Source organism: Uloborus diversus, chromosome 2 (assembly GCF_026930045.1).
Source record: "Uloborus diversus isolate 005 chromosome 2, Udiv.v.3.1, whole genome shotgun sequence".
Taxonomy (NCBI): Eukaryota; Metazoa; Arthropoda; class Arachnida; order Araneae; family Uloboridae; genus Uloborus; species Uloborus diversus.
The window spans coordinates 31,204,827-31,231,773 of NC_072732.1; the positions used below are offsets into that span (position 1 = coordinate 31,204,827).

A 26,947-nucleotide genomic window follows, 5' to 3' on the forward strand; every position below is an offset into this window, starting at 1 on the left:
CGGAAGTAAAGGTAAATACAAAATTAGCAGAAGTAGTAGTGCACTACGAAGAAAGCAGACGTATGTACACATAAATTATTTTCATAAGCAATATGAAGTGTTTTATGTTCTTAAAACCATTTAATATTATGAAATTCCTTTTATTAATCATTCCAGTTCAAAATTTTGCTGTTTCTTAATTTTTATATCAAAAATCTAGCAGCAGCTAAGATTAAAAACTGTGACTACTACTATGCTCTGATTACAGAAGTTGTTAAATGTTGCAATGAAATGACTTTGCTGTTAATTCCTTGTAAAATAATAATGAATTTATAATATCTGTGTTGTGCTAGTGCACGGTGGAAAATGTACGAAATTTTATATTAACACTGAACTTTAGTACGCGATTAGTAGTTTGCATTAGGAATTGTAAATTTTTTAAATGCAACTTTTTAAATGGATGGGAATAAAGATGAAAGCGAACGATGTATACAACTTGCTCAGAAGTATATAAATGAAGCCGATCGTTCTAAAGCCCTTAAATTCTTATATAAAGCTGAAAAATTGTATCCATCGCAGCGAGCAAAAGGTAATTTGACGTGGATTTAGTCATATTATTTTCAACTTTTATTGTTTTGTTTGTTATAATTCTCTTTTACTGTGAAACATTTGTACTATTTATCTGTTTCATCATGAATTTAAAAACATAAAATGTTTGAAATAAATTTAATAGTTATGAAGCGAGCAACGTCGATTTAGCTGGGTTCATCACACGTTTAATACGTCCGAGCATCTAAGATTGCTGAGCTGCAAATGCCGCTATATAGACTAGTTCTCTCATATAAATATGTTTAAATCAGTAAAATATACTCTTGAAGCTCTACTCCTTATTCCGATTACGGAAAATATTTGACTACATAAGGAAATGTAATTTAATTTTGAAAAAAGAGAAGGGGATGGAGTAAAATTCTTTAAATATTGTCGAATAACGTCTGCGGAAGTTGAAAGGATATTTGCATCTTTGGAATCGATATTAAAATAGCAAAACTCCTCCTTAACATCACATATACTGTAAATTTTTGTATGCACACTATATAATTGTTATATATTGTTTTTTAAATAATAAAATTCACAAACAGAAGGATCATATCTTTTATTCAAATGTGACAGCTTTTTAAAAAAATGTTTGTTCATAGCTTTCATATTTTAGTGGTATGGGATTTTTAGTGCATATTTTAATGACCTCTGTGCATATAAATGGGTCTCTAGTGTGGTACAATGAAGCATCCCCCAAGAACAAGAGCCTCCCCCCCCCCCCCCCACACACACAAGAGAAAAAGAAGGCTTAATCTCCTGTCATTCGAGTTAAGTAGGTTGGTTTTTACTTTTTTCTTGATTACATTGTCAAAACGAAAATCCCCGAAATGTTGTGGATCAAGTTGAATTGCCACGGAATGAAGATGTATGAAGGCTCAAAAATGTAATTTCTGTTAATTTTTGAATTATTAACTTTCATTTAATCTGTTGCTCGTATTAATTAGAAATTGAGTTTAATACACGAAAATTAGCTTTAATTTTAATGTTTTAGGAGATTTTTATGATAAAATAAAATTGTTGCTATATATCGAAATTTCTATTTTTCGAATTTTTTCCTGGCAATTTGCTGCTTTGATACATGGAGGTCCATCTGTATATGGGCAGTTCTCAAAAGGTGGGAGCAAACACAGACCTCAACTTTGAAGCATCAACACCAAATAACTTTCATTTTAATTAACTCAAAAATTTTTGAGTTAAATTATAGTACTGTATAGAGATAAGAATTGACATAAGTTATGGAAAAAATGCTCTTCAAATGCCCTTAAAAAATATTTCCTTTGCTAAAAGGCATAATTTTGGACATACCATAACGTTAACTGAGCAAATGTACCATTAAAAAATTTTTTTTTAATTATTTCCATACGTTTCAACAAAAAATTAAAGGTATGAATCTTACACTGAATAATTTTTTGTTAATATTTTACACAAATAACAAAAGTAAAGATAGATTATTTACTTTGTAAGCGATTTTAGAAAAAAGTAAGTTTGAAATTTGATGCATGTCCAAAAGTTACGATCTTTACAATGCTATTATTTGAGAACTAAGTATATGATGTTTTCATTTTAAAGGTATTTATCGATCCTCAGAATCAATTTTTAATTGTTTAAAAGTGTTTTCATAAGCTTTTATGCAGTATCTTAGAAGAAAAATAATTTTTCTTAAACATACATGTGAGATGTCCAAATGGCGTTACGATCTTGACACCGATAATTCTGTCCATTTATTCATAACTTTTGATGATCCACTGTCTTCGAGCCTCAATAAAAAAGGGCTTTATAATGTTATCTTCTTTAATCCATTGGGATTTTGCATAATTAATATGTTACATATTGAACAATACATAAGTTATAGTAGAAACATGGCTGGTTATGATCGTAACAAAAGCCATTTTGCGCTAAAATCGGCAAGCAAACCTTCATTTGACAACGCATCGATAAGCTAAAGGTTACCAGAGGGGAATTCCAGTTTGACAAATGTACATTATCGACAGCTGCACCAGTTTTGGCGACTTTATCACCTGCGCTAGCAATTTTTTTCCCTCCGCTTTTATTATTTTAGAATTCTTTTTTCTCTTCTTTCTTTTGGAAACAATTTAACGATCTCCAAATAGAAATACGAATTTCTTTTTTCAATAGTTTTTTTTAGACATCGTTTTAGTTCTTACGACATTAGAAAAAAATTCATTATTAAAACTGATGTCACTTTTTACATTTGTATTATTTTTAATTTGAAGCTTTTTTTTTACCTTTCATCAACTTCTTCAAAATCATTCCAAAACTTTATTATATGTAAAGAGCAGTATGTATAGCCATTCAAGCACTTTATTAATATCCTCTTTATTATTAAACTACAAAATTCAAAAAGTAGTAAATAAAATTTTCATTGTATAAATTAAAAATCAGATTAACAATTGTCAAAAATGGTGAAACTTACATTATGATGATGTCCAAAATTACCTACAGGACAACAATCTCCAAAATCTGTTACCTACAGACTGCTGATTTAATTTGCTAATTAACAATTTTTGCAAATACCCGCTGTCTTTTCATGTTCATATATTGTGTTCTAGGCATGTATACTATAGAATAAAAGCAAAATTGATGTCAAATTTGAAAATTTTTGAAATTGCTCAAAGTTAACTTTTTGTTCCCACCTTTTGAAAACTGCCCATATGCTAAATTCTTTCCTTTGTATATATATTACAGTTTTAGCGAAAAAAAGCAGCAAATAACGCTTTGATGTACAGGGAAATTAAATTATTTTCTTGTCTGCATTAACAAAGTTAGTATTTTCAAGTGAAATATTGAGCATAAACTTTTGGAACACGAAAGGAATATAAATGTTGTAAATTTTGAAATAGGTACATTACAAAAGAACTCCAATTATCCAAATCAATAGGGACCAGACTCTATTTGGATAATCAAGAATTGGGATAGTTTGGGATTTTCTCTCTAAAAAAAGTCTTTTTTTTTAATTATAATGTCGAAAATGAGAGAGAAAAAAACCCTATTTTTTAAAGACCCTTGAATTAATTAAATGAAAGGCAATACTTTTGCATTTTAAGCATACTTAAAAGTGCTGCACATTATTAAGCCAATAATATAAGTGAGCCCTATGAGATGGTGACTCATCATCCGAAAAACGTTTACCCATTGACTACACTAGCTTCAAGCTTCGCGGAGAGAAGGACAAGTTGCTCGTGGACAGAGTCATTGTGTTTAAATTTGCTGAACATTTTTGCCTTAATTTTATTTTCTGAAATTCTGAAAGCGATTTGGATTCAGATTATTGCAGTTCTACTGTATTTTTTAGAGACGTACCGAGTAGCACTTTGGCCGAGTAGCCGAGTACCGAGTACTCGGCCTTTTACTACTCGGCCGAGTACCGAGTTACCGAGTAACTCGGCCTTTCACTACTCGGCCGAGTTTCCCAGTACCAATTATGCTGAAAGAAGGACCACCGACACACACCGATGAATTTTGAACTTATTGAAATAGTAGTATAGACCTCCTTGTCCATATAATAGTTTTTAAACTAAATTCCTGCTGAAATTTAGCTACAAAATTTTGCAAAAATAATGTTTTTTAAATTAAAAATGAATAAATAAAAGGTATGACTTATCAAGTTGGAATTTAAACAAATTATACAAATTTATTCATTATAGGTCTAGTTCGCTAAACATAAATAATTTTTAAAAGCAAAAAAACCAATGCGCAGGAACATTGCAGACACGTTTTTCTGTGTTACAAGGATCGTCTTTTCAGTGCATAACATGTGAACTAAAGACTAAAGGCATACGACAAAAAATTGGACTTTTGCTGGATGCCTTTAAATCAACGAGCTCACATTTTGTGCATTGAAAAAGAAATTCCTCGTAACGCCAAAACACGTGTCTGCAGTGATCCTGCACTGTGCTTCTAACGTTGTTTTATTTCCTTTTATTTTTAAAGCTAAGGTATTTTTATATATCTTATAACTAATTTTAGTTTGTAGCAAAAATTCCATATTTGCACAATTTTCAACAAAAAAGTTATATTAACTTTCGAGACATTCGAACCAAGATTTATTTCATTGAAGTATTTCAAACTTCATTATTCTCAAAATTTAAATTTGAATTGTAAATGGTTGCAGAAAATTATACATGCTTGAGCTTTTTTGTAAATTGTAATGTATTCAATTTTTTGCAACTACTCGGTATTGGCCGAGTATCTGATCAAAATTTGGCCGAGTACCGAGTACTCGGCATATTGGCCGAATAGGCCGAGTACCGAGTAGTTACCGAGTACTCGGTACGTCTCTAGTATTTTTAACTGGAAATATTAAATTTTTCAATTTTTGCCGAGTGCAAAGAAAATTTTTCAAAAAAAAAAAAACTTTTCACCACCCCAGAGTTTCTAGTTTTTTACTATTTTTCTCATTGCTAGATCTAATCCATAATATTGTTTGTGTGTGGGGGGGGGGGGAGGGGACGTAACATTGAATGACTATAAAAATAGAATATTTAAATATATGGGCATAAACATACTTGAATGTAATGAATTTATAACAATACTTTCCAAAGAGAAATTTAGGTTTTTTAAGTATTTTTACGCTAATAATTTTACGAATAATTTTTTTGAAATTGGTAATTTTTAGTCAGTTTTGGGTGATCAAATAAGAGTAAAATATTACATTTTTGCATCAAGGATGTGCAGCATATTGTTTGCAATGCCTTGAATTGACTTGTGTCTAATTAATAAAACAATGCAAAAGTTAAGTATATCTAGAGCAGGGTTATTCAGCATTTTACATTTCGGTTAACCCTTTGAGCTTACCATTTTGCTAATGGTCCCTTGATCAAAGAGCAGAAAAAAATCCATATTGATGGTTTGTTCCATTCAAATTAATGAAATTTGTATTGCAACTTGATTTTATTGCAATACAGACATATCAATGAAATAATGTATAGCAAGGCAGCTAATTAATTTTCTTTTTCTTTTCTTTTTTTTTGGTCTTTTGAAGTATATTCTTTATAATAATCAACAAAAAGTTCCGTCTAGAACTAGACGAGCCTACTTTCCCGTATACCCATACTACTTTCTAGTACCTGATAAATATTCTCAAAAAAAGCTAAAATCGCAAATTTTTTCAAACATATATTTTTTAATATTTTAAGCTGATTTCTAGGAATAAAATATTCCTTACTTTTCTTCAAAAAAACGAACAAATAAAATAGCAGCACCTTTTAAACAAAGCAGCTAATACACTTCTTTCCATTAAAAAATTTTTTTAACAGCTTTCAAAACGAAAAAATAATAATAAGTTCATTAAAATAAATACATCATATAAAAAAAAAATCGTTTCTTTTTCCCCTGTTACCAAAAATAATTTTTTAAACGAATTAATGCACTTACCAAAATAAAAAAAAAAAACTATAAACTGTCAACTTAAAGAAATAATTTTCATTGTCAAAAAAAAAAAAATCGTCTGCGCATATTTTTCGAGTTTATTCACCGAAAACTAAACACCAAAATTAAAACTTTAGCGTGAAAATAAAAACAAATCATATCAACAATAATTATTTCACAGTTAAAAACCACAGCAGCAGAGTCGGAGTCAATCTCATTTTGGGATAAAAGAGTCGGAGTCGAATATCCAAGAATCGGAGTCAGTCATTTGTCCTCCGTGTATAAATGTTTGCCAAAGCTACGAAGTCAGAGTCAAAGTCGGGGAGTCGGAGTCCGATTAATTGTCGGGAACAGGAGTCAGAGTCGGTGTCAGGTGCCCCTAAATTCTCGGAGTCGGAGTCGGGAGTAGGTCGTCAAGAGCTATTTCCAACAAAGTTTGTTTGAAGTAAATCCGCCTTTAAGTTCGGAATCTATATTGACTTTCAGTTTCCCCTTAGGCGCTAATGTTAAGAGATTTGAACTGTTCAAAATTGAACGAAAACTTGTTCAAATCAAAAAGATATTTTCGATACATGTTTTTTATCAAAAGTTTTTCCCTACAAAGTTTGTTTGAAGCCACTTCGCTTCTAAGTTCAAGATTTATTTTTGATTTGAATTTCCCCCTAGGCGCTAATGTTAAGTTTTTTTGAACTGTTCAAAATTGAACGAAAAATTGTTCAAATCAAAAAATAAATTATGGGAATGAGATGTCCTCTCCGAGATCTTTCTAACAAAAAAAAAATTTGTTCGAATCGGACTATTCATTCAAAAGTTATTGGGGGGGGGGGACAGACAGACAGACCGACCGACAGACATTTTCCCCATCTCAATACCCTACTTTCCAATTTTTAATTTTTCAATATTTATCTAACTATTTTATTTATTTTTGACTTTTTTTTGTTTTTCGGGATATTTTTAAGATGTATTAAGCCTTCTTTCATGCTTTTTTCTTCTTTCTCTGATTTTTACTGGAAAAGTAGGCTAAAAACAACTATGTTTCAAACTAGCAACTTAATATAAAGATTTTTTTTTAATTTCTTTGTTGTCATTGTTTTTATTGCAAAATATTTTTATCTCTGGAACTATTTTCTTTTATCCATAAAATATTTATTTAAATTTAATTTTATGTGCTAACTGCTTTTAAGAATTTGATCTCTTTCATTAAATTTTACTAAATTTTTTTCACTTTGATTCAGCAAATAATTTTCACTTGCAGAACCCTTGTTGATATTAATGTGAACCCTAGAGTTTAAAAAATTGAGAGTTCATTTGGAAAGAGTTAAAAATTTTACACCTAAATATTAACTGTGCAAAAAATGATAAAATTCATGAGTGAATTATTATAATAAGGATAGCTTAACACTAACTATACCATTCATGCATATTTACCACAGAATGAAAATTATCATTAGTTTTTTCTTTCTCCGTTTTAAATTAAAAAAATTATTTAATATTTTTGTTAAAATTAAACTTATTACTGTATTTTACAAACTTAGAATGAAGTTTTGTTTTAACCTCTCGCTGCATTTCTGTAACCCCTGTAGAAATGCAGTGAAAGTTCCCTTTTAGGTATCCCTACTATTGATTGTTCTACCTATTTTAATTTAATTACACCTAGTTGTTTTGGGGTGCTGATTTTGGTTGAACTTTTTTTGCCCGAAACTTAGTGAGTCAAATTTTGACTTGCAATTTAGAAAGATCTTTGTCAGTTATTTCAAAAACTTTCGATTTATGCATAAAATATGAGTATCTGCAAACATGTTCTCTTTTTTGAAATAACTTTTTTGAGTGTCTTGTTTCCTTGTTCAAATGTTGATTTTTCCTGATCTGAAAAATAAATGTTTCTTTATTCCTAATTTAAAAATATTTTTAGATTTGATTGAACTTCTTGAAAAGCTAAGTGATTCGGCCCGTGGTAGAAGTGACTCCTCACAAGACAGGAGCTCAAGCAGAGATCGAAATCAAAGCAGAACCAGGAGCCCATCTCTTAGAAGAAGGACTACTCAAAAAAGTTCTGAAGTTAAGCAAGATTATACAGAAGAACAAGTGGAAGCTGTGTTAAAGTAAGTTACATTCTGCAGGTATTTAAAAATGATACAGGTGCTTATTTTATTTAAAGGGAAGTTAACTTTCATTCGAGGTTTTTTTTTTTTTCTGCCGCAATCAAGCAGATTGCTTGTTGATCTCACTTTGCCCAAATCTGACCTCTATTTCTGATATGTTCATTTCTATTGCCTTTGTAGTTGGTTTTTGCCAACCACTGGAAACTTTTTGATTTTGCTCCCACAAAAATGATTAGTCTTGAGATTTTATGTTAAAATTCATCAGAAATTCAGTCCTGTTTTTCAAAAGAAAAAAAAATAAGAATTTTGACACTTGTCAAAAATTATAACTCTTAAAAAAACAGAATTAGCTGTGATTCTTCATTGCAAAAACTTTTAATTTGTCAGAAAAAACTTTTTTTTTAATCTTTCAATCTTTCAAAAATTATTTGAAGTTTCTGTCGCAAATGTTTTGTGACTACTATACTTCCTTTACTTCATGCAAAGAAATAAAAATAAAAGTTATTTATGGCTTATTTGGTTCCTAAAAGTACATGCTTCTTGAAAGACCATTGCCGCTACTCTTTTTAAAAAAATCCTAATTTAAGTCAGATGCAAATATGCATGCATTGTTCAATGATGAGAAATGAAGGTAACAGTCGATAGCCTTTGTAGTATGTTTTTGTCTTCTAAGAAAGCTGCACACAACAAATACGCACCATTTTATTCTTAACTCAAAAAATTTTCGTCTTTCTTTTCCATTTTCAAGAATTAAAAACACACAAACATCACAGCCTGTGACATAAAATAAAGAGATCTGATGTGAAATAATAAAAAGGCTTCACTCAATCCATTACTAGTAACTCCAAAAAAAAAAGCTACAAGCGTACGTAGACTTCTGTGTGTATGTAGACTTCTCCTACCAGCATGCTGCGGCGAGGGTGCTATGTACATAGTTTTTGTATTTATTTTGTATTATTATTGTATTTTTAGTAACAGTGTTTTTGTATTTATTTTTAAGGACATGTGAATGCAGTCAGATGTGTTGTTTCCAGAACTCTTTTTTTCTTAATACACCAATGAATCTGCCTCATAGAAAATATGTCTGAGGCAGAAGCCTCATTAAACTTAAAAACATGATTTCCTGTGTAAGACCGAGATGAAATGTATTTTATTGAAAAAAAGAAGCTTTGTGTAAATTGTAAGCACTAAAGTTTTTGTTTTTATTTTAGAATTAAAAAGTGCAAAGATTTTTATGAAATTCTGGGTGTGGCCAAAGATGCTGGTGAATCAGATATTAAGAAGCAGTATAGGAAGCTGGCTTTGCAGTTCCATCCTGATAAAAACAAAGCTCCCGGTGCTACTGAGGCATTTAAAGGTGAAAAAATTTTACATTTTTTCAAACATTTGAAATTTCTCTGTTTTTAATCTTATTGAACTGTTACATATTTTAATCAGATCAACTTTTCTAAGGATTATGTATATATATGTATATATTCCAAATTACACTAATGTTGCTGTAACTGCTGCTGAATAAAAGTAGGTGTACAGTGTGTGATGAACCAAAATTCTTTTTTATGTGCCATCCTATAGATAGCACGTAATTCCACCTCCTGTTTTAAAGATACACATGTCTAAAAGCAGGGGCATGCTTAAAGTTCTAGCGGCCCCTTGCGAAATTTGTTTTAATAGTCAATAGATAATCATTTTTGTTATTTATTTATTCTCTCCTGAAGCAGAACACATTTCATTATCACACACCACAACCCGCAACAACCCCAGCACATAAAAATCAACAATTATTTTGACATTTTAATTATAAAATTGCTATATTATGTGAATTTAAAAAGAAACAAACTTTGCCAAAAAAAAAAATATTTGTTTTGAAAAAAGAAAAATCCAGAGATAAATAAATTATGACATATCTACATTTCAAAAAAAAAAAAAATCAATCTACTGAAGATTAACTTTTCTAGCTTCACAGGTGGATTTAGGACTGAGTTTTGGGGGGGGGGTCGTTTTTAGGAGCCTTTCCAAGGCCATAAGCTTTTTCAGGTTGTGTGGGACTCTTTTGTAGTCGGGTACAACTTTTTCTGTCGGTAGCAAAAAGGGCCATTTTCAAAGTCCTCCCCCCTCCCCATATTGTTTTTCTTCCAGTGACACATAAGGGCATGCCTAACTTTTTCTGTGTCGTTTTATTAATGTGCTGCCTGCTGTCTTTCTTGAATTGAACTTAAGAGAGGAAATAGTACCAAGATAGTGATACAAAACTCCCCCTTTCAAATGGGGCGTAGAATATCTCCAATTTTCGGGGATCCGGGGGATTGTTTTGTAAATTAGGTATAGAATTCTGCATTTTTGAACCCCTATAAGGGGTAATTCGAAATACAAAAATCTCCGGAAAAAATAGGCACTCCTTTGCAAATTACGATTATGCATGGTAAAGATTGTTTTGGGGCCGACAAATCAATGATAGCAAAGAGAAAAAGCTACTTACAAATATAGAAGCAAATGGCACACGAATAAAATATGTGCATACATTAAAATAAAAACAATTTTTTTAGATTGTTCAGAAGCTATAGTTAAAACAATGACATGACAATGAAAAAAAAACATTGCAAACTGATCAACAAAAATCCATAATATTAAAGGAATTTATCGCATGATAATTTACAATTTTTTCACTAAAACTTAAAAGTTGGAAGTTTTTGTTGAAAGTAAAAATGTGAAAATAAAGAAATAAATACAAAAGACAATACAATCGCGTACACTAAGTGGAACTATTTCACACATAAATATTTTATTCTCTTGTAATATTTCACCGGCCCCTAAACTTCCAAATATTTTAGCGGCCCTGTGCAGCCGCACAGTTTGCCACCCCCTAAGCACGGCCCTGTCTAAAAGATAAAATTGTAATAAAAAATTCAACCCCTTACAAACAAGAAGTGTTTCTCAGTATACCTATATATATCCTTTTTCAAACCCCTGGAAATTTTTGAAATAACAAGCCTGTGCTTCAGTGCAAAAAAGCATAAACTTTTGACCAAATTTCTAATGAAATATAGAAATTATAAACTTGTAAGTAGTGAATAATTTTGTTGTTCTTTAAGTAATATGCTTATTAGGGTGGTCCTTATTTATATGGGAAAATATTTTTTTCGGAATTCAACAAGTGACGCCCCCTAGTTTTGTGACACTGTAGTAAAAAGTAATCTGTGCAAAATTTGAACTCGATCGGTTAATAATAACACGTGCCCCTAGGGCGTTGAACTTTAACGCTTTTATTAATTTTCCCACAAATCGAGTTTTTACTCTAGACCTTACATCGTTTCTCCTAGGTTTGCAAAATATTTTTACAGCGAGGTAGCACTAAAATTAATCTTTTTTAATTACTTCATATCATCTAAAGATTTTACATTTATTAAGAATGAAATAGTGCTTTAGAAACTTTACCTTAATCATATGTTTTTCTCAATGTATTTCAATCGTGAGCATTTTCTTCCGAGTCTTGGACTGTCTGTAAACTAAATTGCTTTTGTGACTCAAATTTGGTAAATTGATTGTGAAATTCTTCGATTAATTGTGCTCCTCTTTCAGTTGTATCATTCACAACTTTCAGTATTTTAACGATACCTTATCCCTTTAAATAGCTTCCTTTATTTTGCCACGAATCAGGATCATATAGGAAAACATCTTTTGATGTTTGTAACTTATCAAACAGTTTTGTTGACTTGTAATTGATTCTATAAAGAGGAAGATCTTTACTAAGGAAGTATTCCAAATCATCTACTGTTATCTGAAAATTTTTATACAGTCATCAGACACGTTTTCCTTATTAGCAAGCATTTTTTGGAGTAGTCTTTTCCTATCTTCGAAGTTAATTAATTCCTTTATCTAATACGGACAAAGATACTAATTCATTCCCTAAATACCATAAGTGATTTATGAATTTTCCAATCACTGCTTCTGCTGCATGTTTGTCATCATTTTGTACGCTGCTAGTTTTTTTAGACACATTATATTATTTAAAGGAGCCTAAATTGGGTTGCTGCGAAAAATCTATATCTTCATACAGCATTTAACTGTAAAACAGCATTTATGGGCTTTCTCTTCATGTAAGGTCAATTTAAATTGTTTCCAGTTTATCGGCGTTTTTTTCGTTTTTCGTTTTTTTCTTTTTTTTTTTTTTTCAGTTACATCTGGATTTAGCTTTGTATCCCAGTGAATAACTAAAAAATCTAAATTTAAATTCATGAAATTTGTTTTTACCTCCCGAAGAATTTCTTTTGCTCTCTTAAGGGATGTCTAATTGATCACAAGGTCATTTGGATTTAAATTTACTGCATCTACATAGGCTGTTAATAAATGAACAGCATCTTTGTCCCTAATACGGCATTTGTCTAACTGATGAAAGGCAAGCCGATATCAATAGTCGTTAAGCTTTTTTTCGTTGTAGTCGAACAGATATAGAAAAAAGTTTCAACAAGTTAGGATAGATACCCATTTCGGTTTCTAAATCTTGTGAATTGCAAGAAGAATTTGATGATAATAAAGGTATATGTACTGAAACAGAAGAAAATTAATTTAAAGTATGAATTTTTACATTATTCCGATCTGGACATTTTTTAAATTTAAATTTTAGGTATGGAAAATACAGTATATTTTTATGTTAGGGTAATCGATTTTTTTTTCAAAATTTATACATAAAGAATTAAAAATTGCATGAACATTTAAGTATATTTATAAACTAAAGAACAGCGAATTAAAATATAATTGCCAGTATTATATTTATAGCACTGAAATCTAGCGATCCTATTTGCCACACCTATAACATACACAGGGATTTTTTTTAAAGCAACACCCCCAAAGCCTGGAGGAGGCATTTTTGTTATCGTCAAAGATCATTCATTAATGGCCTTTAGAATCCCTTGTGTCTATATTGGTTGAAAGAAATGTTCCCCTGCCGCTTGGTTTGAACCGAGCGGAAAATAGCGGTATGGATGAACCAAGGCCATTGGTGTACATGAAGCCTCTGTAACATGTAAAATTTTACACAATGAAAGTGAGAGAATGGTCAGTCTGGAAGTAGCAACATCTATTCAGATTCAAAATTACATTAAATATGAAACTAAAGAAAACTTTCAAATAAAAATGAGAAAATCCGCAACTTTTTCTTCGAAACTCAAAAAAAGGGGCCCTAGGGGCACGGGTTAATATTCATGGATTGACTTAAAATTTTGCAAGGATCATTTATTTGTATAATGGAAGAAATTGAGGGGGCGTTGCGTAAAATATCTACAACTTCAAAAATAAGGACCACCCTAATGCTTATGTTACCTATTGTATTCATGATTTGCTCAAACCTATATTAGTGTTGATTTATTTCTTGTGTTATTTGAAGACCAATTTTATTTTTTACCCTTCAGTGCAATTTAGTTACTTGAATGGTGGTTAGATTATTTTCTTTAAAACTGTTTCAAAGTATTTTTTTTTTTTTTTTTTTTTTTTGAGGGAGACACAGAGAGAGAGAGTTTAGTTTGTTCAACACCTTCTAAACCACACTTAATAATACATAATACTGCATGAAATCATAACACACATAAATAATGCATGGAATCACGTTTCTCTTCATCCTTTGTTCCTAGCTATAGGAAATGCATTTGCTGTACTAAGTGACCCTGAGAAAAGGAAGCAGTATGATACTTTTGGTTCTCAAGATGGCAAAAATTTGAAAAGATCCTCTTATCAGCGCCACCAAGGATATTATGAATATTCTAGAGGATTTGAAAGTGAGTTATCATCATCAAAAAGAAAAAATGTTGATTTTATAAAGGATTTTGATGTTTAATTAGTTCCTATTCTAAATTTGCTTATTTATTTTTATAGGTGATATCTCTGCGGAAGAGTTATTTAATATGTTTTTTGGCGGAGGATTCCCATCGGGCATGGCAGGTAGGGAAATTAGATATTTCTTGCACTAAAGGAATAGTTTGTTAACATTTGTGTTAAAGTATATTTTAACATTAGAAAGACTGAAAATTGCCCCATTTACAAGGAAACTAATGTTGTTAGTGGGAACCTTTTCAACTTTTGATTAATTTCTTTGAAAATTTCTTCCTGAGCCTGTCCCCATGACCCCCCCCCCCCTCCCCCGCACACTCCCCGTGAACTCTGTTAAGTAAAAAGATAAAAATGTCAAAGAATTACTTGCAAAAGATTACTTGAAAAATTTATTTCTGATGACACATTTGACGTTTATGCTCACCCACAAGCACATCAAAAATGCATATCTGAACAAACTGCCTAATGACTAAGGGCAAGATAGCTTTGTAGAAATTACATGTAAAAAAAATCACTTTCATCCAAAAAGGTGTTTTAACTTAATTTTATCTGAAAAAGGTTTTGTTGTAGCATATTTATATAACTATTCATTAAACCCCTTGCCTGTGGGCGATATTTATATTTGGAAAAAAAAATGCCATAGTATGTCACGGTGGGGTGGACAACACAGTAGCTAGCAAAGACTTATTGAAAAATTGAGAAAACAATTGTTTTTACAAACATTGTCACACTTTAAAAATCCTACACGTAGTTGAAGAAAACACTTCGAAAAGTTGTGTTACATTGCTTGAAATTTATTAGGGAAAAAAGTTTTCAGTGAAGTATTGTATTACTCATCATACCGCTCTTGGTGCCAAGGACTTAAACTTGCCTTCTGTTGACCATGTAGTGCACTGTCTTATCAAAATACGAGCACTAGCTTGTATTTTGTTACAGTATAAATTGACAAGTTTTTCCTATACTGAACTTCTCTACTGCTCAGACTTACAGGGGGGAAAAATGTGCTATTTGAGTAAAAAAAACTCATAAAAAGCTCCTAAGTAGCATTTTTTCTTTCATATATATATATATATATATATATATATATATATATATATATATATATATATATATATATATATATTATATATATATATATATATATATATATATATATATATTATAAGTATATGGGAAAATTTAAAAGTGGCATGCAGAACTTTTTACCTCCTAAAAATGGCCCTCTTCCCAGAAAAGGTTGACCACCCCTGTATTAGTTTTTTTCTCTAATAGTATGAATTAAATTGTCCTCTAAATGAATAAATAAAATATTGTTATTTTTGAGTAGAAGTGAGATTTTCAATTGTTGCACCCACTTGGTGATTGTTGAATACAGACATGTGATTTTTCAGCATTTTTACTGAGTTCAGTATTTTTTGAGAGAGGAAAATACTGTATGCAGAAAAAAAGAAGGTGTATTGGAAGCTAAATTAAACATGTTTCAGTTAATTTCATGCATCTAATTAAAATGGCCCACTGCAAAAATACATGGGAGAGCTTTTAGGTGTAGTACAATATACTAACTATGTTGTGTTTGTTCACAAAGTCGTGTAATTTCAGCATTTTCATCCTGTTTGGATCACATGTCTGTGAATAGGAATCTTAGCAAGAGAAAGGATACATCACATATTATGCATCAGGAAACTGAGTTAGAGCTTCAGGGAATTTAAAAATTGATTTTCTCTTGCCCATACTTTGGTCTTGGGTTCCAAATTGGCGCATCTGCGTTGCTCAAACTGAATTCAGATATTCCTGGCAAGAGCGCCCATATAGGGGGACAAGGGGGGGGCTTGAGCCCCCCTTAGAAATTACAATTTAGTACTTTTTTCTTTGCAAAAATTTAAAAATATTTCTTCTCCAGCCATTAATGAATAATTTATTAAAAATGTCAAAGTTTAATAACTCTAATCTGTCCTGAAATTGGTTTTCATGGGAAAAATATCATGCGAAACCATGGTTAAAATATCTGAGCCCCCTCCCCCTTACAATTTTGTATATGGGTGCCCATGGTTCCAGGGGTCACAATCTAGGGGTCTTTCTAAAATTCATTGATACAAGGTTAAAAAATTCTCATAAGTTTAACACTTGAAATACAACTATGAAAGTCATGTTGAACAATACAATATTACTATTTCTTGCATTCTTTTAAGTTATTTTTGGTGGTGGAAAATTGTCTTCTTGTTTTATATTTTAAGTCTTTAGGCGATTCTCAAAAAAATGTCCTGTGCGTAACGCTAAGTTTTTTTTTTCAGCTAACCAAAGCTTTCAAAAAATAATGCTGTTGGGGAATAATACATGCTTTAATATGCTATCAAAGCATAGCAGTTATTCCCATATTTAATTAATAGTTGCTTGAATAAAACAAAAAAAAATAGCATTATGCACGGGACATTTTTTCGAGAACTGCCTTTCAGATCTATAAAAATAAGCATGACACAAGCTATGCCAATTGCGGATGCGTTTGCTTTTTTTCTTGTTACTGTTTTGTATGAAATCTTACACATGAGGACCCTAGTTTCAAAACCGGATACTTGCAAAAAGTTCGATTTTCTTTTTTTTTTTTTTTTTTTTTGTTAATCTTGTAGAGAATCATAAGGCCTATTTGCCGGCTCAATATTAGGTTCAAAAACCGCTTTTTTCCCCCTTGGAATGGGGCGGGAAGGTCTGCCTCAGTTTCAAAACCGGACTTTTTACAAGTTGAGCGTTTGTCCGCTCCTACAAGTATCCGGTTTTGAAACTAGGGGCCTCACATATCTTTTGATATTACTAAACTTAATAACATAATTTTATGAGAATGAATATTTGACCACATTGAATAATTTGAAATTATGTCTAATTATTGATTGTAACTGTACAGCTAATACCTATCCGAGACGAACGGCTAGACATTTCACTGCAAGAGAAGCTCATAGTGCACGTCAGGAAGTAAGTTGAGACTTAAATTTAATTCACCATTAAAATTTTAAAAGAATAAGTGATCTCACATGAAAATAAGGTGTACTATCAAACAAAAGTATAGTTTCGAGTATTCTATCCTTTTATCGGATTATATTTTAAAAGCTTTTTATTCTGTCAAAAATGTATAAAAGAAAGCTTTGGATGTGGGAAATCTTTTGCATTTTGATGTACTCGAGACTTGTTGCAACAAAACATGCTCTTCTTCTAAGTCTTAATTTTTTTCAGTAGTTACGTAATGGAGATCAAGGTCTTATGTTTAAATGATGTCTCACGAATTATAAATGGCGATTAGGAATGATTTACTAGTTAGGAAGCACTAAAATATCATTATTTATTACTTATTTAATTTTTTATTTTTTTACTTTGAACTTTATTTTTCAATTTTCTTTTCGTATGAGCTGATACTTTAAACAAATTTCTGGTATCTAAGTCAAAACTTTGGAGAAAGAAGAATGAAAGTTTCATGGAACAGTTGAGGGAACAGTCTCTATGGAACCAAAGGGTTCCACGGACAAGATTTAAGAAACGCGCGTTTGTGGGAACTCTCAGATGAATAAAATTCATGTTCATATTAACCTTATTCAAGATATTTATCTTAATGGGATATAATTTTGTAGTTTTACTAAATTTCTGTTTGTGTGACGTAGTTATAAAAGCTAAGATATTTTCCTCTTTATTACAGAATCAAGCCAATTACACCATTTTGATGCAGATGTTGCCATTGATATTTCTCATCTTTTTGTCACTTTTAAGCAGTTTTTTCATAGCTGATCCACAATATAGCCTTTCAAAAACACAGTATGTACATTTTTATTTGAGAGAAAATGTTTTGATATTTTTTCCCTTTAATCAAATTGGTCAATAGCTTTTTATGCTTGTAATTTTAATTTGACAGAAATATGTTATAAAATAATGATTATGGTTTAATAGGCATATTTTGCAAAATAATATATTTTATAATGTTGTTTTAGATTCTGACTAATCAAAACTATTTCATTTCACCATTTTAGTATGTGAATGATTTTTAATAATCTATAGAACAAAAGTTCATGGTTCATTCAAAAAGTCATGGTTTTAACTACATGTACATAATAATGCATGCAAATGTTAGTAATGTTTTCTAATGCATGAGTTAACTGACTTTTTTTAAAGACCAGTATCAGTTTGAAATCAGACTGTAGAGAAAATGATTTCAACCATTGTTTAATTAATTAATCAGGAGCAATGAAGCTGATGTAAATCAAAAAATATTATTTGTCCCAAAAGCAGAAAAAAAAGCACCAATTCTGCCTGTCTCTCTCTGTTTTTAAACCTGCTTTTTTTCCTGTTATGCTTAAAAAAATACACCCTATTTTTCCCTGAAAAAATATTGAAAGGAATTTTTTACAATTTGTGCTACTACTCATATTTGTACTCTCATTCTTATTTTGTACTGTGCCAAATAGGTAGTTTTATTTGTATACATTCATTATATTATTTCCTTCTACCACATGTTTCTATTTTTGTATAATAATCATAATGGTTCTTTGGATGATACTGTAATTAGATTCTCAGAAACTTAGTGGAGCAGGAAACTTGTGAGCCAAGGGAATAGATTCCAACTCGGGCAAGGAGCATTAATTATTCATCAAAATAGCACTTTTTCCTGTCCTGTGTTAGTGATTTGAATCTGAATTTCAGTTACTGACTCCCGAGGATTTCATAACTGCACTTCTTGCTTGGCCTGTTCAGTTAATTATAAGAGCACAAGACAATCGGTTGTGTGGGTCACATAAATGCTAAAGACATTAACCAAGTTTTGGACTCAACTCCCGGCTTAGAAGGAACCTGCCACTTCTCCTGCTCTATGTAGCAATCATAAGTTTTTGTCCTAAATGTTCGGTAATTGTCGGAGAAAAGTAACTTGGTTTGAATGCACTGTCCCTAATAGTCAAATGGTTAGGGCCTGAGTAAAATTGCAAAAAAGCAGTCGAAAACTTTACTATGGAATGAGTAAAACGACAACAGCATGCATAAAGTACAAATAAAGTAATAAAATAGAGTTAAAAACTCAGCAAACAGCTGTTTCAGGGCTGGCAAATGCAAGCCCCTTCATCAGTGCATAAAAGAAGAACGAAAAGTCCACACAATGTAGACCGAACGACAAATGAACAAAAATGGAAGGAAGCAAAGTAAATAGACATGGAAACCGGAAACCAAATGTAATAGGATTCCGAAAAATCTAAATCATAAATGGAAGAACACCCATGAATAACCTTGGCAGAAGAAAAATCGAAAAGATGATTGAAAGACCAACAGTGTTGTGCAATCGAGGAACCTTTTAAATCTTGCTTCTTAACATAATTTTCATGTTCCTTAATACAGAATTTAAGAGAACGTCGGGTCTGTCCTATGTATGTCATTTGACACTGACAAGAAATACTATCAATGCCCCACTAGGTCAAGTTCCGGAACAGGATGTTTCAGTTGCGAAAATTTAAGTTTGTTGACAGGGGAAAATGCAACTGAAAAATTAAACTTTTTTAAAATTCTTGCGATTTGAAGACTGATTCTTGGAAAAAAAGGGTAAAACAACCAAATTAGAATAATTCATCTTAGACAGTGCTTGATTTTTATTAGTTGAATTGATAAGTTTTCTATGTATGGTGTCAATGATGTCAATTGTAAACCCCCGATCCAATGCAACACTTTTTAAATAATTCAATTCTGCAGCGAGTAAATTGGAATTAGAACAAATCGTTTAAGCCAGGAAAACAAAAGTTCTGAATGCGGCTAATTTTTGTTGAGGGAACGGATAATTTATGCGGGGGGGGGGAGAGTGACTGCAAAGGGTTTAGGGAAAACAGTAGTGATAAAATTATTGTGTGAACAAATGATGGAAACATCCAAGAAAGAGAGATGATTGTTAGATTCCATTTCAACGGTGAATTGAACATGTGGATCAATACAGTTTAAGACAAAAGATTATCATAGTCACGGAAAGACGAGTCCAAAAGAAAAAAAAAGACGAGTTAGGGCCTTTTTTTTCACCCCAAAAACCTGCACTCGATTGCAAGCCCTAGCATGGGTCATGGCTTACCACCTCTGATGGCAATTCTGAGTCTTCTCATAAAAAGTTAAAGGGGTTGAAGAAAAGGTTTGAATATATTTATTTGTCCATTTTGGTTCATTAGTTTCTTTGCATCAGTAATCTGAAGCTTAAAATTTATTTTTCCAAAAAAAAAATTTGTTTTTTATATATGAAAACATATCAAACAAGAATATTAGTTTTCAAAAACTATTGAAATACTGTTATTATAGTGTCATCCTATTGTGTGAGAATGATTTTGAGGTTTTATTGATCATGCATTGATATTTGAATTTCTTACTGCTATGGAATTTGGTTATATGCTTTCTAAAATCTGCTGTTTTATATTTTAGAAAATATGCTTATGAACGAAGAACTAGCAATTTAAAAGTGCCGTACTTTGTGAAAGATAATTTTGCAACGGATTATCAGGGAAGTATAAGAAGGCTGGAAGCGCAAGTTGAAGAAGAATATATTGCAAATTTAAGAGGTTCCTGTTTTAAAGAAAAAAATTATAGTAAGTTAAAATCTTTAATGATTTGAGCTCTAGAATAGTGCTACTATTTTTGAGTGTAGAAACGACTAAATACCTTAATTAGTTTGACTAATTACCTTAATCAGTTTTATTCTAATATACTGTGCAATTATATTCCAGTTCTCATGGCTAAAACAAATAATTATAGTCATACTTTTGGGAATTACAGTGGTACATTCCTACAACAGTCAAAAAATTTGCTATACGAAAATGAAATGGGCTAATACAGGGATACTCATCCTTTTGCACTTAGGGAAACCCCTTAAGCTTGCCATTTACTTTTAGGAACATCTTGATCAAAGAGCAAAATAATAAAAGAAGAAAAGATATATAAAGCTTTATTCAACTCACATTTACAAACTTATTATTGCATCTTCATTTTGTCACAAAACAATCAACTTAATAAAGAAATAAAAGGTAAGATAGCCATTTTCTTTGGGGAGGGGGCTCTAAAAAGCATTCTGTGTATAATAGCTGTGCATTTTCTTTAATGCATTTGAGGTACAACTTATATGAAAGTTAAGATTTTAATTTTACCTATAAGTTTGTTATTTCTATTTATTTTTGCAAGCAAACTGCTTTTAGAAATCCAAACTTTTATAAGGATTAAAATTTTAATAAAATATTGGCTTTTTGAAAAAGCAAATAATGATCACTTGTGAAATCCCTGTCAAAGTTCTCAGGAATCCTAGGGTTCTGCAGAACCCTGGTTGAAGACCTGGGCTAATGGAGTCAAACAATGTTTGTTATGCAATACTTTGATAATTTTGATGGGATTTTATGATGTAAACCCAACATGTTAATTAATGACTAGTTTTACTTTCCTACTCTGGCTGTGATAGTCAGACGCCAAGCAGCAAAGCATTGCAGATATTCGCATTTGTTGGATGATGAAATCTTAAGGACTGATCACTGTTGCTTTCAATATTACAGTTTGCGAGATACAGACTGAAGTAAAAATCTTTTTAACCAATGAAAAAGCATGACCTAACCAATATTGGAAGTGCACAAAGAATAGTATCGAAGCAAAAGTTTTCTTTTTTATTGAACTCGATATTGCTAAATTTGCTGCCCCCTAAAAGCGACTAGTCTGGGAAATGACACAATTCCTACCCCAGGAGCTGGTTGACTGTCAGTTCAATGATCCTCATTTCTACTCAGTCATCTGTTTTAATTATGTTTATTACCAAGACATTATAGCAGTTAATAGTTTTACAGATTATGCCAAACAGTGGGTGAGAGTTAATTAGACTGTTACTCTTACTTTTTGTTTTATTACTCTTTCAACCCAGCTAAATCTTTAGAATCAATTCTTTTGTGTCACTTTCGAAAATAATCTTTTTGGAGTGGTTACATATTGTTGCAAGTATTTTACTTTTTGTGATCACAAGTACCAAAACATTTGTATTTTTTAAACTGTGCATTTGCAATTGTACACCTGGAAACATATATCAAGAATCCTTTTTTGTTGGCAAAGACATATAAAACAATGATTGAGCAAAAATTCAACTTTTTTTCAAAAATGATAAAAATTGAAAAGAGAAAAATAAAAATGTTTTGAGGAGATGGGGTGGGGTGGGGGGGGGGGGGGTACTTTGTTGTATAGACTTTCAGATTATGTTACTAAAAAATTTTGAATGAAACAGATTAGTATTTTGATCTTTGAATTAGAATGCAAAAAATCTAAAATATTTTGTTAAAACAAGCTGTCGTTTTTATAAGATTTTTTAAAATAGTTAGCATCAAATTTGCAAATGCTAATTTCATTCTTTCTTTAAAATGAAAGCCATCCAATCCATTGGTGCCCATATGCAGAATTTTAAGGGGGGATTATCGGATATTTTCCCCCATAGGTTTAGCAGGATATTTTCCCCATAGAAACCGATTTCAGTACAGATTCGAGTTATTAAATTTCGACATTTTTAATAAATTAGTCATTAATGACTGGAGCAGAAATGTTTTTACATTTTTGCAAAGAAAAAAGTACTAAAAGCAAGGAAGTTCTAATATCTAGGGGGGGGGGGGGCTTGAAACCCCACTTGCACCCTATATGGGCGCCCTTAATCCAATCTTTCTTATTCAAACTTGCATAAAACTTGACTTATATGTTTCTTCTTAGCTGATAAATCAGTTAAATTTGTGGGTGTGTCGGGGGGGACTTACAAATGTCATCAAACCCATTGTTGTACTTTTTGATTATGAAATTAAATATTAGCTTTTGAATTTTTTTTTTTTTTTTTTGAGCAATCATGATTGCTTATTGTTCTCACTTGACTGTTTTGATGTGCTATCATTTTATTTTCCTGCTAGCACCCTCCGCAGCATCACCGTCGACCGGCTCCTCACGATGCTGCTCCTATACTGCCGTGCTAAGCACAGATGTGGTATCTGCACATTTTATCAAAATTGAGTTATTGTCACCAGGTGGTCGTTAGTAATTTAATTTACCTAAATCTCAAGTTTTTTCGTGATTTGTGAACCCGAAATATTTAAAAAAGCTTTAAGAAAAAAAATCGTAACTGCAAATTTGTTTAGTTTGCTGAGGCAATTTGAACGTAAGTGACAAATACTAAGCCTTTAAAGTGGTATCTGCGCAGTTACCACTTTTTTCCTTAGTAATTTGTAGATACGACCTTTATACCTTAGTAAAGCAGCATATTTAATAATGTAGCATTTTATTGTAACACAGAATATTAAAATTAGTTTACCGTTGAATAGTTGATACAGGTTGATAATAAAAACTAATACAACTTTGTATAATTGTTAAAGTAAATATTCAGCTTTTTCTATTAAAATATTCATATCTAATTCTTTCATGCAAAAAAAAAACGCATTTCATTCTACAGCCAGTAATATTTTTATTTAAGTATCCTCTGCTGCCAAAATTATCTCTATGCTCGGTAAAAATGAATCTAGAAAATAAAACATTATAAAAAAAGCACATTCTTTGAATATAAAAATCAGAAAATTGTTATGGATTACAGTTTTAACTGTCCGGAGTTTTGAAAATGGTATCTTTCAGAAGGTAGATTTTGTTAGATTTGTATTAACAAAATAAAGCGAAACAGCTAAGTCTAAAGAAAGCAGATGTTTTCAGCATTATTTAATGATACATTGAGCACGTTTTTCTAAGCTACTTTTGTCGTATCTGCGCAGATACCCCTAAAAATGCGTAGTAATTGTCACTTACGGTGAAAATAGCTTAGTATATGAAAAGGTTTTGAAAAGAAAATTTGTCGTAACTACATTTATTTATTTTAAATTAAGATTTTTACAAAAATACTCTCTTACGGTTTTTAGATAAGTTATTTATGAAACAATTACCGCAAGTTGAGCATTTAATGAAGTCATAAATCAAAGAAACGAGTTGTAAAACTTTAATCATCAATTTCTCATTTTGAGCTCTGCTGCAGATACCACATCTGTGCTTAGCACGGCAGTATAGCGAAAGCCGTCTCCAGGTTGCATCCATGTCCTATGCACACGTGCATACATACTCCTTCACAAACACATACACACACGCATACATACAGATACCTACACATACACACACAAACACATACACACACGCATACATACAGATATCTACACATACACACACATACAGACACCTACACATATACACACAACTACCCACATATTCATGCATGCACACAGATGTAAACACATATGCCGACACACACATACCCTGCCCCGACGCACACAAACACTCATACACACAACTACCCACATACTCATGCCTGCACACAGACACAAACACACATGCCTACACACACATGCACATTCCCCCTACACGCAAACACACATACCCCCACACACAAGCACACACGCACTCGTGATTGCAAAAAACATAATTTGAATTCAAGAGGTCAAAATTCCTTTTTTTTTTTTTTTTTGTAGTGACTGAACATTTACTATTAATATCTCATTTCTTTATTCCTGTTGTAGGGGAAAGTATGATATGGAGAGCTAGAAATTTCAGAGATCGAGCTTTGGAAGAAAAAGCCAAAGCTCTAAAAATGCCTTCTTGTGAAACATTAAACGAACTGTATGCAAATGAAAGAGGCTGGTAGACTGAATGTGAGACACTTTTTGCTAAAACATCGTACTGCAGTGACAAACCATTTCTATGTGATCGCAATTTAAGCAAACTGTTTAGTCAAAAACTCTTGCAAAATCATTTCTTTCATTATTTTTGTTTTATTGTAAATACCATGGTTTGTTCAAGTTTTTGCATATTTTAATGAACAATAAATTTTTCATGACCTTTGTTTTTCAGATTGCACTTTGAAAAGTTATTTTTTTAATTCATGTCTCCACATCAAATTAATTGTAATCAAGATGTAGAACATGCATTTAAGAGGAATGTTCTGGTATATCCAATTCTGTTTCTACATTAATACAGCTTTTCCTTGACATTGATGACTGAACTTTTTAATTTATTCTTGGACCGGTATTCTAAAAATGAAACTCAAAAAGTTATGAATTTATATGTCATTTTGTTCACTAGAGACTGCTAAGATTTCAAATCCTTTTAGGGTCGAATGTTACTAAGAGATATTAAAGGAACTGCGTGAAATTTTTATACATATACAGTATAATTTCGATTCAAGGATACCCCATTTATCGATTTCCTCAATTTAATGATACATTTCACTGGTCCAGTTTGACTGCATTGAATGTCTATGCTTCTTGCTTTAACGATATCCTTGATTTAATGATAACTTTTTCCAGTCCCTTAGAATCATTAAATCGGGGTAATACTGTATTTGAATGATTATTTAAAACATTAGCGCTAAATAGCTCTGCAAAATACAAATATAAAATAGGAAAATTGTAACAGGCATATAAAATTTAGAAAATTTATTTCTTATTTTGTGGATTCAATGAAATATTATATGTAATGCTTGAAAAACATCAGTGCCAGATATTTACAAACACAAATACAAAAGTGACGACCAGCAACAGGCTCTGGGCCCAGCTTGACTGGTCCTAGTCTATGTATAATCCCCAGTGAAGATCAATGGCCCTCTTAAAACTATCTGCTCCCTTACTCATTACCACCTCTTCCGGTAAGCTGTTCCAAGGTTCCACTACCCTGCTAAAATAATAATGTTTCATAATATCCATGTTAGCCTGAGATTTAACTAGCTTAAAACAATGACCCCTTGTCCTGTTTTCAGTGCTAAACTTCAGCCCCGTAACATCTTCCATTTTAATAAATTTAAACAACCGAATCATGTCCCCTCGGTCTCTTCTTTGCTCAGCACTGTACATTTTTAGCCTTTCTAAGCCTGGAATCATAGTCTAAGTGAGAAAGTCCATTTATCAACCTTGTAGCCCGCCTTTGAGCCCTTTCCAATACATTAATATCTTTCAAGGAGACCAAAACTGAACAGCATACTCCAAATGAGGTCTTACCAAAATTCTATATAAGGGCAGAAGAACTTCTTTAGATTTGTAAGGGAGGAGCAAGCTGAAGCCCTTGCTCTAGGCAGTAAATTCACTCTCTCCCCCCCCCCCTTTTTTTTGTTGAAACTCAATATAAAAACTTTAAGGAAGATGGGTAAATCTATATAGCTTCACACACACACACATGCAAACATATCTTTTACAAAAAAAAAAAAAAGGCTATCAGTTCTGTGACTGATATACTGGTGGGCTCCAGAATGCAATTTTGCCGAACTTGTCTGCTTGCTGCCCTTGCAAATGAATCCCTGCTTTAATAGAAATCTTTATTTGGAAACAGAATTGGTTATACAGTTAAAAACTGCATTAAAATGAAATATTTTTCCCTCCACAAATAGAAGTAGTTTTCTCCTCTCCATTTTATACCTTTTTTCCATCTACACATTTATTGTGTTGTTTTTCAAATAGAAAGTCATTCCACATATTTATATTTTTAATATTTTTGTCTTTTTCTTCCTTTTTTACATAACCAACAAAAAAAAATCAAATTTTTATGTAATTCTATGGTTCCCAAACTTTTTTTTCTTTCTCTTCTCATCTGTCTCTCTCCCTTGCTATTTTGCAGACCTTTATAGGTTTATATTAAAAAGAATATAATAATGCTGTTTTTTCCTTACCTTTTTTCCTATTAAACAATTACATCAAGTAAAAAAAATATGATCATAGAAAATTAGCTATAATATTTTTGAATAAAATTATGATTAGTATTTAGAAAGTGAAACAAGGCATTTAAAATCGAAATTACTTTAAAAGTGTATTTAGGTTGCTCTTGTACTAAATAGCAGTTAAAATATTCATGTAATATTACTTTTCAACGCATAAAGAAAAGTAAGAATTTTTGAAACCATTGCTGAACCAAATGCTGAAATTAGTTCACTAAAACTAAAAAAATTAGAAATGTAGTCTCAAGAACATTTTCTTTGGAATGAGTGAATCAATCTAAAAGAAATAATCACATAAATAGCAAAATTTGAAAGAAGCAATTACAATTTC

At 31.4% G+C, this 26,947-nt stretch overlaps 1 protein-coding gene across 1 annotated transcript; it reads left to right on the forward strand.

The window, feature by feature from the left end:
* Nucleotides 1–258: 258 nt before the first annotated feature.
* Nucleotides 259–26,485, forward strand: LOC129216947 (dnaJ homolog subfamily B member 14-like). The gene is made up of 9 exons (XM_054851167.1): nt 259–568; nt 7,877–8,066; nt 9,278–9,423; nt 13,691–13,834; nt 13,932–13,997; nt 16,783–16,850; nt 17,566–17,681; nt 20,304–20,467; nt 24,434–26,485. The coding sequence occupies exons 1-9, from the start codon at nt 436–438 to the stop codon at nt 24,556–24,558; spliced, it is 1,152 nt and encodes a 383-aa protein (XP_054707142.1). The 5' UTR covers nt 259–435; the 3' UTR covers nt 24,559–26,485.
* Nucleotides 26,486–26,947: the final 462 nt, after the last annotated feature.

What these genes read in the sequence shown, in the direction of transcription:
- LOC129216947 (XM_054851167.1), top strand. Translation starts at nt 436, where the DNA reads ATGGATGGGAATAAAGATGAAAGCGAACGATGTATACAACTTGCTCAG. An exon ending in TCCATCGCAGCGAGCAAAAG is followed by an intron (nt 569 to 7,876) that starts GTAATTTGACGT and finishes AAATATTTTTAG; the next exon opens with ATTTGATTGAACTTCTTGAA. An exon ending in ATTCCCATCGGGCATGGCAG is followed by an intron (nt 13,998 to 16,782) that starts GTAGGGAAATTA and finishes GTAACTGTACAG; the next exon opens with CTAATACCTATCCGAGACGA.